This window comes from Lepus europaeus, chromosome 3 (genome assembly GCF_033115175.1).
Source record: "Lepus europaeus isolate LE1 chromosome 3, mLepTim1.pri, whole genome shotgun sequence".
NCBI classification, from domain to species: Eukaryota; Metazoa; Chordata; class Mammalia; order Lagomorpha; family Leporidae; genus Lepus; species Lepus europaeus.
The window spans coordinates 85,774,054-85,791,249 of record NC_084829.1 but is presented as its reverse complement, the minus strand read 5'-3'; the positions used below and the strand labels follow the sequence as shown (position 1 = coordinate 85,791,249).

Genomic DNA, 17,196 nt, shown 5'->3' with positions numbered 1-17,196 from the left:
AGAGAGAGAGAGAATGAATGAGAATGAACACAAGGTCCCATCCACTGATTTCACTACCCAAGTGCCTACAACACCTGGAGATGGGCTAGGCTGAAGCCAGGGGTCAGGAACTCTATGAAGGTCTTCCATGTGGGTGGCAGGCAGGAACCCAAGTACTTGGGCCATCATCTGTTACCTTCCAGAATGCAAATCAGCAGGAAACTGGAGTCAGGAGTGGAACTGGAACCTGAATCCAGGCAGTCTGATATGGGATGATGATGTCTCAAATAGAATCTTAACCTCTGTGCCAAATGCCCACCCCTAAATAAACAAACAAGTTTGGAGGGAGATCTTAATTTGTTAGTTCACTCCCCACGTGCCTGCAACAACCAAGGTTGGGCCAGGCTGAAGCCAGGGGACAGGAACTCCATCCAGGTCACCCATCTGGGTGGTAGGAACCCAAGTACTTTTGTCATCATATACTGCCTCCCAGCTGCATTAGCAGGAAGCTGGATCAGAATTGTAGGGTAACCTGGACTTGAATCAGGTATTCCAATATGGGATGTGGGCCAAGTGGTGGTTTAACCAGATGTGCCACAACACTGACCCCCTAATTTTTATTTTTATTTATTTAAGAGATAGAGAGTGAGCTCCGGAGAGAATGATCTCCTGTCCCTGTTCACTCCCCATATGCCCTCCATAGCTGGGGCTGGGCCAGGCAAGCCCTGGGAACCAAGAATCAGTCTGGTCTGCCTCATGAGTAGCAAGGATCCAGCACATCCCAGCATGTGCGTTAGCAAGAAGCTAGAGGCAGGAGCAGACACTATGATATGGAAAATGGGCATCCCAATAAGTGTCTTACCACTAGGCCAAGTGCCTACCCTGCCCTGTTTGCCTATTTTAATCAAGTTCTTTGTATTTTTACTGTTGAATTGTGTGACTTCCTTATATGTTTTGGATATCAGCCTCTTATCAGATATATGGGTTGCAAAATTTTTCCCCCATACTTAAGTTGCATTTCCATTCTGTTGCTTGCTTCCTTTTCTGTATTCTAAGCCTTTTAGTTTGATAAGGTGTCATTTGTTTTTGCTTTTGTTGCTTATTTTTGATGTCATAATAGGATAGTCATTTCCAAGATCAATGTCAAGATTTTTTCCTGTTTTCTTCTAGGGTTTTTGTAGCACCAAGTTTATATTTAAGTCTTTTATCAATTTTGAGTTAATGTTTTTAAGATATGGTGTGAAAAAAAAAAGATATGGTATGAACTCTTGTCCTTCCATTAAACCAGTATAATGTGGTAGTTAGAAAATATTTGGGGATCTGGGCTGTATATCTGTGAAGAGGACTTCGAAAGTTCATGGAACAGTGGACTTAGAAGGTCATAGGAATTTTCTGTGGCCATTTTGAAGTCTGCTCATACTTTACCAACTTGTTTATGCCTCAGTTTTGTGATCCAAGAAGAAGGGGGTTTATATTAAATTAGGCTACCTCATAAAAGCTATTCTGAGAAAAAATGATTTAATAGCACTCAATGCAGTGACTGGTGGAAATAAAATTCAGTAAGTGTTAGCCATCAAAAATTATTACTGCCTTTATTATTCTGTCTAAGAGACATAGCACAGGCTAAAATTAGAGAGGAGGAGGAGTAAGGCTAGGTATGAGGGTGGTAGAGATATTTAGGTGTTTGATTGAGAATCTTGTATTCTATTCATTGAGAAGCTTGTATTCTGTGATCTAACCAGATGTATTCAGGGTCAGATATATTTGGTAGTACATGTTGTAAGAAGGATAATTATTAGGTTATCATTATAGACTTGGTACTTGACATACTTTCATGTTTGAAAATGAGGATCAAGATCTTGGGAGAAAAATTAGGACTAGAGATGAAGAATTGGGAGTAATTTTCATTGAGGGTATATTTAGAGTCTTAGAAGAGTGGTTTATATATAGTAACAGTAAAAAGAAAGCAGAGAGTAGATGCATTAAGAGTATGTATTCCAGATTGATTTCATTCTTTCTTTCTTCAGTACATTGCCATCTAGGGTTTCTTCAGTTTTCTTTAAAACTAAATGCTAGAACATTTAAAACTAAATTTAGCATTTAAAACTACCTGCTAGAACAACAACAAATAAAGCTATTATAATGAAGACAGGGATTTTCTTAGCTGCAGGCATGATTCTTGTGAAGAAGACATTACGTCTCAGTTTTCAATGTAGGGTCTAGAATGTATATTCTACTAGCACAAATAGTTGGAAATAGTGTATATTCTACTAGCACAAATAGTTGGAAATAGTAGAGTAATGTAGGACTACTGGACAGTTTAGATGCCTCGGATCTAGATACCTGTTTGAGGCAAGAAAAAGCTTTTAAAGAGATGGATAATGTCCAAACTTTGAACTCTCTTAAAAATCATTGAGGTTGGGGCTGGGTCCTCGTGGCTCACTTGGTTAATCCTCCACCTGTGGCGCCGTCATCCCAAATGGGCGCCAGGTTTTAGCCCTGGTTGCTCCTCTTCCAGTCCAGCTCTCTCCTGTGGCCCGGGAAGGCAGTGGAGGATGGCCCAAGTGCTTGGGCCCCTGCACCGCATGGGAGACCAGGAGGAATCACCTGGCTTCGGAACAAGTGCAGCGCGCCTGCCATAGCGGCCATTTGTGGGGTGAACCACCAGGAGGAATACGTTTCTCTCTGTCTCTCTCTCACTTTCTGTCAATAAATTAAAAAAAAATCATTGAGGTAGTAGTAGAAGCCGAGAAGGGCTAAATATCTCACCTTTTTTGCTGTTATTAGTACCAGCTTCATTTGCATCAAGATTTTCAACCTTGGCATAGCTGACATTTTGAGTTGGGCAATTTGTGGGTTACTGTCCTGTGCATTATAGCTGGTTTTGCAGCATCCATAGCCTCTAGCCACTAGATGGCAGTAACATTCCCTTCCCTGTATTCAACCAAAAAGTCTGTAGGCATTGGCAAATATGTCCTGGGTCAGGACATAAGGTGCCTTGGGCGTTGGAGGGTGGGAGGTGACCCCTTCTTGAGAACCGCTGCTTTATACAACAAATGTATCACTCATGCCTCCACTCAGTTTTCTTCCTACTTTAATTTTAGAGACTTTTCTTTGATGTTTGGCCATCCCACACCTATAAGTGGGTTCTGCTGTCATTAGGTAAATACCTTTCTGACATTTTTTTTTTTTTTTTGTTATCTGACATACCATGTTTTGTTTAAGATGGAAGGGCTGTCTTAGTTTATATTGGTGATTACCTTCAGTTGTAATCTATCTCCAGTTTTTTTTTGTCCCTGACAGCTCACCTGATAAAATCATGTTCATTTCTGTAGAAGCTGGCAACTCAATCCAAGTTGCAGTAGCCTAACTACTTAGCCATCATCTTCTGCTACCCAGGGTCCATAATAACAGGAAGCTAGAATGAGGAGCTTGATCCAGGCGCTGTGTATGAAACACAGGGATTTTAAACAGCATCTTAACTGCTAGACCAAACATCCACCCAGAAATTCAGCTTTGATATTTATTTTAAACTAGATACGTGCTGATGAATTTGGTGAATTCAAAATGCATTATTTCCTTGGTGCCTGTGTTTGGTGCAGCCTTAAGATGCCATTTGGGATGCCTTTATCCCATATCAGAGTGCTTGGGTTTGAGTTCTTTCTGGCTCTGTTCCTGATTCCAGCTTCCTGATAATGCATACCGTGGGAGACAGGAGGCAGTTCTTCGAGTGGTTGGGTCCTTGGTCACCCGCCTAAAGGACCTGGATGGAGTTCCGGCTCCTGGCAAAGCCTGGCCCCACCTTGGTCTCGAGGGCATTAGAGGAGTGATCCAGGGGATGGGAGTTTCTCTGTGTGTCTGTCACTCTCTGACTCTCAAATCAATAAAAGTAAATAGATAAAAACAATAAAGTGCATTACTCCCTCTTTAAACCCTAGAATATGTAGCTTGAAAGAATGTCTTGAATCCTTATTTATAAATCACTGAGATTTTGAATTTCAAGTCTGATGAATTACAAATTTTTATTTTTAAGATACTAAGTCCCTATGTTGTATATCTTTCCCCTTATTTTGGGGATCATGAAAAAAAGATTTCTTTTTATAGTGATGTGTATATATATTTTTGATGAACATTGTTAATTTCATAATTTCAAATTTTTAATTTTAAAAATAAATATACTTGACAAATATTTTATAGTGAATTTAAATTTTTTTTCCTTTTTATTTTATTATTTATCATACACTTACTGAACATTTTACTAGGTGATTCATAGGTACAAAATTGTTATTTTAATTCTGAAGTAGAATTTATATTCCAATAGGTATTTCAGCACATTTGCTCATAAATCTGTCATTGTTGAATGTACATTCAGTATTTGGGAATTACAGTAATTAAAAAACTACTGTTTTCTAATTTTTTTCATGTATTACATTAATTTTTATAAAAGTGCTTTGAAATTCCTAATAATGTCAAGTCTAGTATTTCAGATTAAAATAAGTGATTTGTTTGGCATTGTGATAAGGAATGACTTAAGTTTCTGAATTATTGCTATGTAAAAATAGGAGCGTTAGTTCATGCTGTTTTTTCAATAGAGAAGATTGAGTCTTGATTTCCACAGAGGAGAATGTGAATGATATTTAATATACAAATAAAATTACATATTAAAACACTTCTTAGGTTTGATTATTTCTTACCTCAATGTGTTTTCTATTGTTATAGCAAAGGACTTGAGACTGGGTAATTTATAAAGAATGGAAGTTTATTTGTCTCCTGGTTCTGGAGACTGGGAAGTTCAGGAACATGGTACCAGCATCTGTTCAAGTGTCTGAGGAGGGCTTTCTTGCTGTGTTGTAGTATGGCGGGGGCATCATGTGGCAAGATAGAGCAAGCCTGCTTGATCTTTTACAAAGCCACTTTTGCTGTCCTGGGGCCCCACCTTAAGAATCCGTAATACAGGAATTTGGGGGTTAAGTTTCTAACACATGAACTTTAGGGGACATATTCAAACCATAGCAGTACCTATTATGAGATATTTCAAAACTGTAATCCTTAAATTTTCCTAAGTTTAAAAGCTTAAATCAATGTTTTATTTATTTATACTTTTATTGCTAGAATTGTTTATCTGCTTTTATTTGTGAGTCAACAACTTGAAAAATTTACCCTCCTTCCTTAAATTTATTTATGTTATTTGAAAGGCAGAGTTAGAGAGAGAGAGGTTTTCTATCTGCTGGTTCATTCCCCAAATGACTACAATGGACAGCACTATACAAACAAATGATACTATTCTCTGGACAATCACTAGTGACAAAAGGTTTCATTAATCTCTTTTTGTTTGTTTTGAAGATTTATTTATTTATTTGAAAGGCAGTACAAAGAAGGAGGGAGAAACAGAGAGAGAGAGAGAGAGTCAGAGTCTTCCATCTGCTGGTTCATTCCCCAGATGGCTTCAACGGCCAGGACTGGGCCAGTCCAAAGCCAGGAGCCAGGAGCCACATCTAGGTCTCCCACATTGGTGGCAGGAGCCCAAGCACTAGACCATCCTCTGCTGCTTTCCCAGGCACATTAGCAGGGAGCGGGATTGGAAGTGGAGCAGCTGGTGGTACCCATATGGGATGCTGGTGTTTAACCTGCTGCACCACAGTGCCGGTCTCTATTTTTAACATTTCTAACAAATTTTTATTCTAAGCAAGTATACAGGAATTTATTTGTGGAATATGTATTAGCAGAAAGCTAGAATCAGGGACAGAACTCGGACTTGAACCCAGGCATTCTGTCATGGGAAGTGGGCATCCCAACTGTTGGCTTAACCACTAGGCCAGTTGCTGTCCCTGAACAGCTGATTACTGACAAACGAACCAAGACCATTCAGTGAGGAAAACATTGTCTTTTCAACAAATGGTTTTTTGTGGATTTATTTGACTCATTTGCCAGTGAACCCAACTTTTTGCTTCACAGCATATAAATGAATAAACCTTAAATAGATCATATACTTAAAAGTAAGAGCTAAAATTGTAAACCATCTCTAATAAAAACATGGTAGAAAGTTGTAGTGACATTAAGTTAGGGAAATATTCCTTAAGTAGGACACCAAAAGCACAAATTACATAATTTAAAAGATGAAAAATTTTCAAAAGAAATTGTTAAGAAAATGAAAAGAAAAGTCATCAATGGTCAAAAAATATCTGTAGTACATATATACAACCAAGGGTATTTGTCCAGAATATATAAACAACTCTTAAAGGCCAACAATGAGAGAAAAGGCTTAGTAAAAACAAGAGTAAAATATCTGAACAATTTCTTCACCAAAAGAATTCATACAGCTAGCAACAAGCAGATGCAATGGTCTTCACCATGTTTTTTCATTAGAACACCACAAATTGAAATTATGAGACACACACTTTAGAATGACTAGAATTAGAAAGTTGAGAAGGGCCTAGTTTGTCCTTGGAAGATGTGGACCTCTCTTAGTTGCTGGTGGGGATGGATGTTATAGCCACTTTGGAAAAACAGTTTGACAGGTTTTTTTCTTTAAACAAATAAAAAGATTTATTTATTTACTTGAAAGGCAGAGTTACAGAGAGGTGAGGCAGAGAGGACTTCCATCCTCTGGTTCACTCCCCAAATGGCTGCAATGGCCAGAGCTGGGCCTATCCAAAGCCAGGAGCCCAGAGCTTCCTCTGGGTCTCCCACATGGGTGCAGGAGCTCAAGGACTTGGGCCATATTCTACTGCTTTCCCAGGCCATGGCAGAGAGCAGGATCTGAAGTGGAGCAGCTGGGACTGGCACTGGTGCCCATATGGGATGCTGGCACTGCAGGAGGTGGCTTTACCTGCCATGCCACAGCACTGGCACCAAGAATTTCTTACAAAGTCTGACATACATTTTGTGACTCAGCCATTCCACTCTCCTTGGTATTTACTTGTATCTATTTGTCCTGTTAACTTTTATTCATTATCCGTTATTCCTCAGTGAAGCTGAACAAGAAAATTTTTCCCATTACCATTCTTCTTTGAAGTCATAGAAAGATTGGCCAGAATAACTGGTTTTATTTTTCTTGTGAACTTTCACTAACTTTCTGCATGTATTTGGTAGGAAAAGGAGAAAGGCCATCAATAAGAAGGTAGATATCAAGCGTCACTTGGTGGTTGAAGATAAAAGTAGTTGTTTTTCTTAATAAAAAAGTAATATTGTGTTTACTAAATTGAATCTTTACTTTTTAGCTTCTTATTGACTGTTAATGACCATTTTAATTCACTACAGAAATATAAACCTGGTCGATGTGATGATATTTTGAAGTGGAAACCTCCCAGTCTGAATTCTGTGGATTTTCGCCTGAAGATAACAAGAATGGGAGGAGAAGGGTGAGTACACAATTTGATTCCCTACCATTTTTACATGAAATAATACTCTTTGTGGAAAGCTTTACTATCTGCAGGTAATACTTTAATAAAAATAAAGTAAAATATTTTACAGTATACTTTATGTATGTACATATGCATCTGTTTCATTTTCACAGATTATTCTTTTGACCTGTGACAGTTATTTTGCTAAAATTTAATATCCTTTCAACTTTAGTAATTTCAATATTAAGAGCCTTTTTAAAAATAGTACAGTTAAAGATTGTTAAATTGTTAAAGTGCAAATAGATTTCACTCAAAAGTAATACTGGCAAGTGAGTTATTTATGTAAACTGTGATCATTGGTATTATCGTTAAGTACATTAAGTACATTAAAGTAAGTGCTTACAACATTGGCGGAAATTACTTTGTGCTTTCATCTACATGGCAAGCATACTTATTTTTCCATACTTTAGTTGTTTACTCTCACTAATGTTTTTCACAATGTTCATTAAGTATTTTTTATTTCTTAATCTTTTATGCTTTTTACATGCTTTTAGAGTAAAGGATGCTTAAGCATGAATATTTTCATAATTTTTCCAAAGCTTCATATTATTTCACTTTACCCCGTCTCTAATCTAAGTAAATATAATAAAATAGAAAATTTTAATCAAGGAAATAATAAAGAGAGTAAATAAAATAATGCTAGCAAAGAGATTAAAGTTTACCAATGCATGCCATGACATTCTTTTTACTTGTCAAAGGTAAAACACAGATACACCCTTTTGTAGCTAATTAAAAAGATTATTAGTTATGAGTCTAGATTCCATAATATTAAAATAGTCTCTTAAGGGGAAGTCCATTCTCAAAGAAGGGATACCATGCAGTGTTGTTGAATTTTAAGTAAAAAAGAGAATATGATAAAGACATAATGGATGTGTATATTCAAAAAGTAGACAATTTAATATTTGATATCTTTAAATTTTTGTGCCTTAATTTGCCATGTGGCTTTAATGGCAAAAAAAAATTGTTAAAACAACTATCTGAAGCCCTCAAATAGGTATTTAGCTTTGTTCTGCTTTTAATCTAAGGATAGATAATTTTAGACTCCCAGCCCCCACATACACACACACAAACACACATACACACACACAAATGATTATGAGGTAGTTTACAAAAATAGTGTTTCTCTTATCTAAAAGTGGGATAAATGGCAATACATAGTAAGTTAAGGATTATTCTTCTCAACAAAGGGTTGCCAGAGGATTGTGGAGTCTGTCCATCAGTAATCATGAAAGCTGGGTATAGGCTTGATACCATCTCATGGAAGTGCCTTGTGCACTTCTAAAATAGTGGAAACTGAGTAATTAATTCAGCTGGCACATAACTTTTAAAACTTATTATTTATTATTAAAATAAACAGATGGAAAATATTAAAAGAAGGTAGAATGTGTTAAATTTCATTATCACTAAAGCTCTGTTTTTGCCTATTGTGATATTTATTTACATTTGGTAAAGGAGTATAAGCTCTATGTGTTTTTTTGATTGTTTCTTTGAGTTTTGAGAAATCATTTAGTTTTGCCTTTTACAGATTATAATATGAGGTTATACATAGATTGCCCATTTCTCCACGTAGCAAAAACTGATATCTTTTCTTGCAATTACATGTTATAATGAAATATAGCAAAAAGTTATTATTTTAGTAGTTTTCTGCTTTTTTCTTGGTATGTTCTAAATGTTTTGTTCTTTAAAAATTTAAGGCCTGTTTATGTCTTCTTACAAATAATTGAATTCCTCTTAATCCTAGTGCATGTTTAAACATACCAATGTCACTATTAAAGGTGATTTTCAGATAGGAATATGCAGGTTACATCAGTGCAGGCACATAATTTATGTAACATGGTGTCAGTTTTAAAATAATATTTAAATTTGAAGTATAATTGGTAAATTACATAAAACATGCATTATTCAGTTAGAGTAGTATAATATGCCTTTTTCTTGTAAAGAATGTTAGACAGTATAGCAGTTTTCAGTAAATAAATGAGTTTATATATAATGATCAACAGTTATTAAATATGAGAGAAGATGTAATACTATGAAAGGAGAGTAGTGGGTCCCTTGGTCATAAGAATCATAGTATGTGGGGCAGCACTGTGGCATATCGGGTAAAGCTGCCACCTGCAGTACCAGCATCCCGTGTGGACTCCAGTTCAAGACCTGGCTGCTCCACTTCAGTCTACTCTCTGCTATTGCCTAGGAAAGCAGTAGAAGATGGCCCTAGTGCTTGGGCACCTGCACTCACATGGGAGACCCGGAGGAAGCTCCTGGATCCTGACTTTGGATTGGCCTGACTCTGGCTGTTGCAGCCATTTGGGGAATAAACCAGCAGATGAAAGATTCTCTCTCTCTCTCTGCCTCTGCCTCTGCTTCTGCCTCTCTGTAACTTTGCCTTTCAAATAAATAAATACATTTAAAAAAATTTATTTAAGAATTATAGGCCTGGCTGGCGCCGTGGCTCACTAGGCTAATCCTCCACCTGCGGCACCAGCACACTGGGTTCTAGTCCCGGTTGGGGCGCCGGATTCTGTCCCAGTTGCCCCTCTTCCAGTCCAGCTCTCTGCTATGGCCCGAGAGTGCAGTGAAGGATGGCCCAAGTCCTTGGGCCCTGCACCTGAATGGGAGACCAGGAGAAGCACCTGGCTCTTGGCTTTGGATCAGCGCGGTGTGCCAGCCGCAGCACGCTGACTGCAGTGGCCGTTGTGGGGTGAACCAATGGAAAAGGAAGACCTTTCTCTCTCTCTCCTCTCTCTTTCTCCGTGTCAACTCTGCCTGTCAAAAAAAAAAAAAAAAAAAAAAAGGAATTATAGTATTTAACAACAAAGTGGGACTAAGATACTGAAATACCATGTGATAAACTATTTTTTTTTAAAAGATTTATTTATTTATTTGAAAGAGTTACACAGAGAGAGAAGAGGCAGAGAGAGAAAGGTCTTCCATCAGCTGGTTCACTCCCCAGTTGGCCACAACGGCTAGAGCTATGCTGATCTGAAGCCAGGAGTCAGGAGCTTTCTCTGGGTCTCTCATGCAGGTGCAGGGGCCCAAGGACTTGGGCCATCTTCTACTGCTTTCCCAGGCCATAGCAGAGAGCTGGGTCAGAAGTGGAGCAGCCAGGACTCAAACCAGTGCCCATATGGGATGCTGACACCTCAGGCCAGGACGTCAACCCGCTGCACTACAGCGCCAGCCTCTATAAACTAATTTCTTTTCATGATTTTGCTTCCAGATTATTTCAACAAAACTTAATATGGGACGAAATGTCTTGAAAGGTATAATATAATATAAATACTAACTTTTGAAAATATCTGCAGTGATTCTATTTAATGAAGTCTTAGGTTTTCTAGGTTTTTTTTTTTTTTCCTAAAATTTATTCATTTATTTATTTGAGAGGAGGAGAGACAGAGACAGGCAAATAAAGTTCCTATCTACTGGTTCATTCCTCAAATTCCTCTACTGGTGAGGACTGAACTGGGGTCAAAGCTGGGAGCTGGAAACACAATCCAGGTCCCATGTGGGTGACAGCATCCTAATACTTGAGGCATCACCTGCTCCCTCTTGGAGTCTGTATTAGCGGGAAGCTAGAGTCAAGAACTAGAGCCAAGAATGAAACCCAGGCACTTCAGTGGGGATCGTGGGTGTCATAACCAGTGTCTTAACTGCTAGGTTAAATCCCTACCTTCACTATGGTTTTGAGTCTCACTTAGCTGCTATAATGAACACACACACATATAGATCTATGTGTTAAATGCCCTGTTAATGGCAATTAGAACCTAAATTTTTTTTGTCCTTTATAATTTCTGGTGATTTATCATAGCCTAAAATAAATTTTATATATCTTAGAGTTTGTGTTGAGTTGTATAAACATATAGTATAGATTTTCATCTGAGTACTCTCCATTGTTTTAAAAATCTTGTGGTTGTGTATTAACTAATTTGTATTAGAAAACCATTGTCATTATCAATGATGAGACTTACAAAGGTAGTCTCTGCTTTGGGAGTCTTGAGCTCTTGGTTTCAGTGTCAGTGACTTAGAGAGTATAAACATACTATTTATATAGCATAGGAGTTCAGAACACAGATTCTAGAGCCAGACCTCCTGGGTTGAAATCTGTGTACTAGCTCTGAGACTTTGAGCACATCACTTCTTACATGGAGCAGTCTCTTCAACAATAAAATAGGAATTTACCTCATAAGACTTCTGTGAGGGTTGAAAAGCATTTATACGTAAAACATTTAGAGCAGAATTGGGCATACTAAGCATTTAATTGTTAGATGTTATTTTTGTTGTTTTAATGAAAATAGATTTAGAAGTCCATATTCCTTCCTGCTATTCCTACAATTTCCAATGCATCGTGTAAGTCCATGTGAATTATTTCCTGTTTGATTGTAATCCATGTTGATCCCCCCACCCCCACCCCCACTTTTTTTTTTTTTTTTTTGACAGGCAGAGTGGACAGTGAGAGAGAAAGACAGAGAGAAAGGTCTTCCTTTTGCCGTTGGTTCACCCTCCAATGGCCGCCGCGGTAGGCGCGCTGCGGCCGGCGCACCGCGCTGATCCAATGGCAGGAGCCAGGTGCTTCTCCTGGTCTCCCATGGGGTGCAGGGCCCAAGGACTTGGGCCATCCTCCACTGCACTCCCTGGCCACAGCAGAGAGCTGGCCTGGAAGAGGGGCAACCGGGACAGGATCGGTGCCCCGACCGGGTCTAGAACCCGGTGTGCCTGTGCCGCAAGGCGGAGGATTAGCCTAGTGAGCCGCGGCGCCGGCCCGATCTTCCCCTTTTAAGATGCATGTATCATTGACTTCTTTGTATAATTGATTATGAACTGTTAAAAATCCAGAGAGTAAGACCACAACAAAGGCACATGACTTTTATTCATACAGTTTTTTTTGTAGCAAGTCTCTTAAAATAACCTTAGCAGTATGTATAGTGAGTAAGAACATGGGTTATTGGCCAAAGCTGTTGAGTACGGAATCCCAGGTGCATTTCTTACTTAATGTGTGGCTGTTTCTTAATCTATCTAAGCTTCCTCATCCGTAAAGTGTCCGAAGTCATGAGGCATAATTTGTTGTGAAGAGTGAACTAGTAGGCAAAATGTGAAGATGCAAAATGCAAAAAATGCTTTATAAGCCTTTATGAGGATTAAATAAATGATGTAAGTAAATTCAGAACAGAACTCGATAAGAATTTCCTTTTCTCATCTTGATGTTTGTGGTTATTAATTTAATCTCAGAATTTATTTGTAACTCATTGATTCAAAAATACATTCATTTGGTATTATTAAGAGGAAATATAAATACTCTGGATGAAACAGCAGTACTTTTCTGGTAAATTATAAGGATATTTTTCTCCTTATAATAAGAAATATACATTCTAAAACAATAGTGAAATTTAATTTTTTTATCACATTGTAAATATCTGCAGTGTCCTTTTTGATTAGGGTGTAAGCATACAGGCAGTTTCCTAAGCTGTTTGGTAGGAATACAAATTGTGTACAACTCTTCTATGGATCAGTAAGTTAGTGTGTATGTGTGTGTATGTTTTATATATATATAAAATCTCCTGAGAAGATATGCTCAGATTTTGTGAAAGGAGATATATTGTATGTCTTGTACAGAGTTGTATTTCTAGTACCTAGTAGCATGATGGCTAGTATGTAGTAGTCTCTCCAGAAATAGTAATTTGTGGAACATATAAACAAAAGATAATTAAAAAATGTTTGTATGTACGAATTTTAAAAAAATCATATGACAGGGAGACACAGAGATAGGAAGAGAGTGAGCGAGAGCATGAATGAGCATTCCTATCCACTGGTCCAATCCTCAAATGTCCGCAGTTGGGTCCGCCTGAAGCCGGGAACTCAATTCAGGTCTCCCATGTGGGTGTCAGGGACTGAACTGCTAGAGCTATCATCTGCTGCCTCCTAGAGTGTATTTTTGAAGGAAGCTGGAATCAGGAATAGAGCTGGGATTCAAACCCAGGCACTCTGATATGGGATGCAGGCACCCTAAATAGGCTCTTTAACATTAGGTGAATTGCCCACCCCATGAAGTATTACTTTTTTTTTTTTAATTTATTTATTTATATGAAAGTCACAGTTACACAGAGAGAGGAGAGGCAGAGAGAGAGAGAGAGAGGGAGGGAGGAGGGGTGGGAGGTCTTCCATCCACTGGTACAATCCCCAGTAGGCCACAACTGCCAGAGCTGTGCCGAGCCAAAGCCAGGAGCCAGGAGCCTCCTTGAGCTCTCCCACGCAGGCGCAGGGGCCTAAGGACTTGGGCCATCTTCTACTGCTTTCCCAGGCCATAGTAGAGAGCTGGATCGGAAGTGGAACAGCCGGGTCTCAAACTGGCACCCATATGGGATGCTGGCGCTTCAGGCGTTAACCCGCTGCGCCGCAGCACTGGCCCCAAAGTATCACTTTTAATAGTGAAAAGTTGGAAATACTGAATCTCTTTTTTACTGTAAAAGCCTCTTTTAAAAATATAGTCGTGCTCATATATCTTTCTGTTTGTGTTTTCAGTCCAGGAAATTTGCTAATAACATTCTAAGAATCTCTAATAGTGTTTTTTTTTTTTTTTAAAGGTTCATTTTATTTATTTGAAAGACAGAGTTACAGAGAGAGGTAGAGACAGAGAGAGAGGTCTTTCATCTGTCGGTTCACTCCCCAGATGGCCGCAAGGGCCGGAGCTGTGCCTATCCGAAGTCAGGAGCCAGTAACTTCTTCCAGATCTCCCACATGGGTACAGGGCCCAAGGACTTGAGCCATCCTCCCCTGCTATCCCAGGCCATAACAGAGAGCTGGATCGGAAGAGGAGCAGCCGGGACCCGAACAGGTGCCAATGTGGGATGTCAGTGCTTTAGGCCAGGGCTTTAACCCACTGTGCCACAGCGCCGGCCTGTGTGTGTATGTGTGTGTGTTTTAAAGAAAAGGATCTGCATTTTGGATCATAAAATTTTTGCTGCGATGCAAGATTTTCTTAGAGCTTTGAGATTGGACTCAGACCTAGCATCCTACTTTATTACTTGATTTTACATTCACGCATAGTTTTATGATGTTAAAATAGATATATCAGTTTGAATCTAATAAAAACCAGGAAAACAGCAATTATTTTAGTAGAATGCATTTAACATGAAGAATTATTATTCGTTACTAACACACCAAAAAGACAAAAGAATCTTAAGCAGAAGCAAGCACTGCAGGAAGCATTTACCTTGCAGATACTGGGGGAACACAGGAATGAGGATTCCCTCATTAAATTCAAACATTCGGTGGGGCCCTGCAGCATTCGTAAGATGGTTGCTGCCCAGCTGCTGTTCTTGCCTCAGGAAGGGTCCTGGGGCTCTGTGCTCAGACATCTGAGGAAGAGGGTCTTGGCCAGCAGGTGTTTGTGTTTCTTATGAGACCCAGTGAAGCTGGGTCTAGGCCTGTTAGGATAAACCTCAGCAGAACCAGCTGGGACTACCAGAATCAACTGCCACCTCATCTTTGCTGTGAGCAGCTGTCCAGTCTTTTAGTCATCCAGTTTATCATGGGCAGCTTCCGTCATCACATGCTTTTTTGCCCCCCAGGCTTTGATCTTCAGTGTCCGTCAAGGCTGGTAGCAATCCACGGTTTGTTTATCAAAAGTATAATGATCTTTAGAAAGTGGCACAGTTTTAACCTAAAATCCTAAAGATTGTGGTATGCTGTCTGGTTGGGGCTTGCTAGAGGCTCACACTGAGTCATAAGAGCCCAAGGAGCAGAACAGCTTATGCTGCAGTCAGGACTTAGTGTAGACCTTTCCCGTGCTCTGATCACAGCTTAAAAATGGTGACCAAGGCTGGCGCCACGGCTCAATAGGCTAATCCTTCACCTGTGGCGCTGGCACACCTGGTTCTAGTCCCGGTTGGGGCACTGGATTCTGTCCCGGTTGCTCCTCTTCCAGTCCAGCTCTCTGCTGTGGCCTGGGAGTGCAGTGGAGGATGGCTCAGGTCCTTGGGCCCTGTACCCTCATGGGAGACCAGGAGGAAGCACCTGGCTCCTGGCTTCGGATCAGCGTGGTGCGCTGGCCATAGCGTGCTGGCTGCAGCAGCCATTGTGGGGTGAACCAATAGAAAAGGAAGACCTTTCTCTTTGTCTCTTTCACTCACTGTCCACTCTGCCTGTCCCAAAAAAAAAAAAAAAAAAGTGACCAGAGGAGTTGGAATGTGCTCCAAAATCCATAAAAACTTAGCACTGTAACTCCCCTTTATTAGTAGATAGTACAAGTGTAGTGCAAGGCTTTTGCTTTGGAAAGGCTATCCTGACAGACCTTAGATTGGTATATAGAGAGAATATTTGCTAGCTTGAAGTTGCATGTAAGATTTCAGAGGCTGTGTTGATTTGCTTCACTAGAGGTAGCACATCTGGAACAGCAACTGCAAATTTATGATAATCCATAGTCATTCCAAGTCTTTGCTGGTGGCACTCATCTCTGCACTTACATTGGGAATGCTTTTGGTTTATTCCTCTGGGAGGGAGGGCGAAGTTAGGGGCTTCGTTTTGGCCTGCACTGGCAGAATGACCCTTACTCCATGGGTCAGAGAGTCAATAAGAGAATTCTTACAAATGCCAAGTCTTTCTGTTCCACTTACACAATCCAGTAGCTGGAAAGTAACCACAGGGGGCCAGTGCTGCGGCATAGCAGGTAAAGCTGCCACCTGCAGTGCCAGCATCCCATATGGGAGCTGGTTCAAGTCCCAGCTGCTCCACTTCTGATCCACCTCTCTGCTATGGCCTGGCAAAGCAGTGAAAGATGGCCCAAATCCTTGGGCCCCAGCACCCATTCTCCCCCCTCCCCCTCCCCTTCTTTCTCTGTGTAACTCTGACTTTCAAATAAATAAATAAATCTTTTAAAAAAATAAAATAACCACAAATTGTATTTGTGGACATACAGTCCCACTTAAGTTATTTATTTCTTCAAAGGCATCCACTCATGTTTATTTACTGTTTAAAATTAATATCTGGTAATCTCCAAGTGGTCTGAACTTCCCTATTTTCCATTGTATAATCAACCCTAGCAAATGTCACTGGTCCTTTGAAAAATAATTGGAAGATTTACAGAAGGGGCAACATATTTTCTTGTTTGTTTTTCTATGAAAGGCAAGGTAGTATTTTAGGGTTTGTGGTCTACACAGTCTCTCAACTATTTAATTTTGACATTGTAGTGCAAAATATAAGAATGAATGTAGCTGTTTTACAGGGAAACTTTATTTACAGAGACAGGTGTCAGCCCAAATATAAGTGGTGAACTATAGTATGCCAGCCTTGGGTTTTTAGTAGATACTTGTGATAGTATTGCTGGGGTATTCTAGAAGGAAATCTGGTTTAGTCTTGCTATCAAAGGACTCAGATCTGTTAAGCAACTAAGTTCTGTGCATTTGAAGTTTGAAAAATGGTAACTTAATAGCAAGCACAGTGGACTATTTAGAACTGACCACAAACTTTACCTCCTGTTGAAACAATCCTCCAGCTCTGCTGACAAGAGTGATTTTTTTCCCCCTTTTGCTTAGGTTTATTTTAAAAATGATTTTGTTGCTCATGCATATTTTAACTAGTGTTATTATTTCTTAGGAAAGATTACAGTAGTAAAATATGATTCAGGATGTTGAAAAAATGTCCTTATGCAAGAAAGGAGTAAGTCAGCAAGAATACAGCTAATAAACTACCTAGGAGGGGAAAGTCATTACTTTGCTGGGAGAGCCTTCCCCTCATCTCCCATCCCTGCTTGCTTCTGTTTTGAAATGAAATATTTAATGGTTTCATTTATATTGCATTTAAAAATTATTTCAAAGAAGTTAAA

The 17,196-nt window shown here is 39.4% G+C and overlaps 1 protein-coding gene across 1 annotated transcript in view; it reads left to right on the top strand.

Annotated features, from left to right (window-relative positions):
* RNGTT (RNA guanylyltransferase and 5'-phosphatase) overlaps positions 1 to 17,196 on the top strand; it is a 327,349-nt gene that overhangs the window by 181,035 nt on the left and 129,118 nt on the right. The window contains exon 13 of the mRNA XM_062186494.1: positions 7,240 to 7,340. Within this exon, the coding sequence (XP_062042478.1) occupies positions 7,240 to 7,340 (101 nt within the window). The remainder of the gene's footprint in view (positions 1 to 7,239; positions 7,341 to 17,196) is intronic.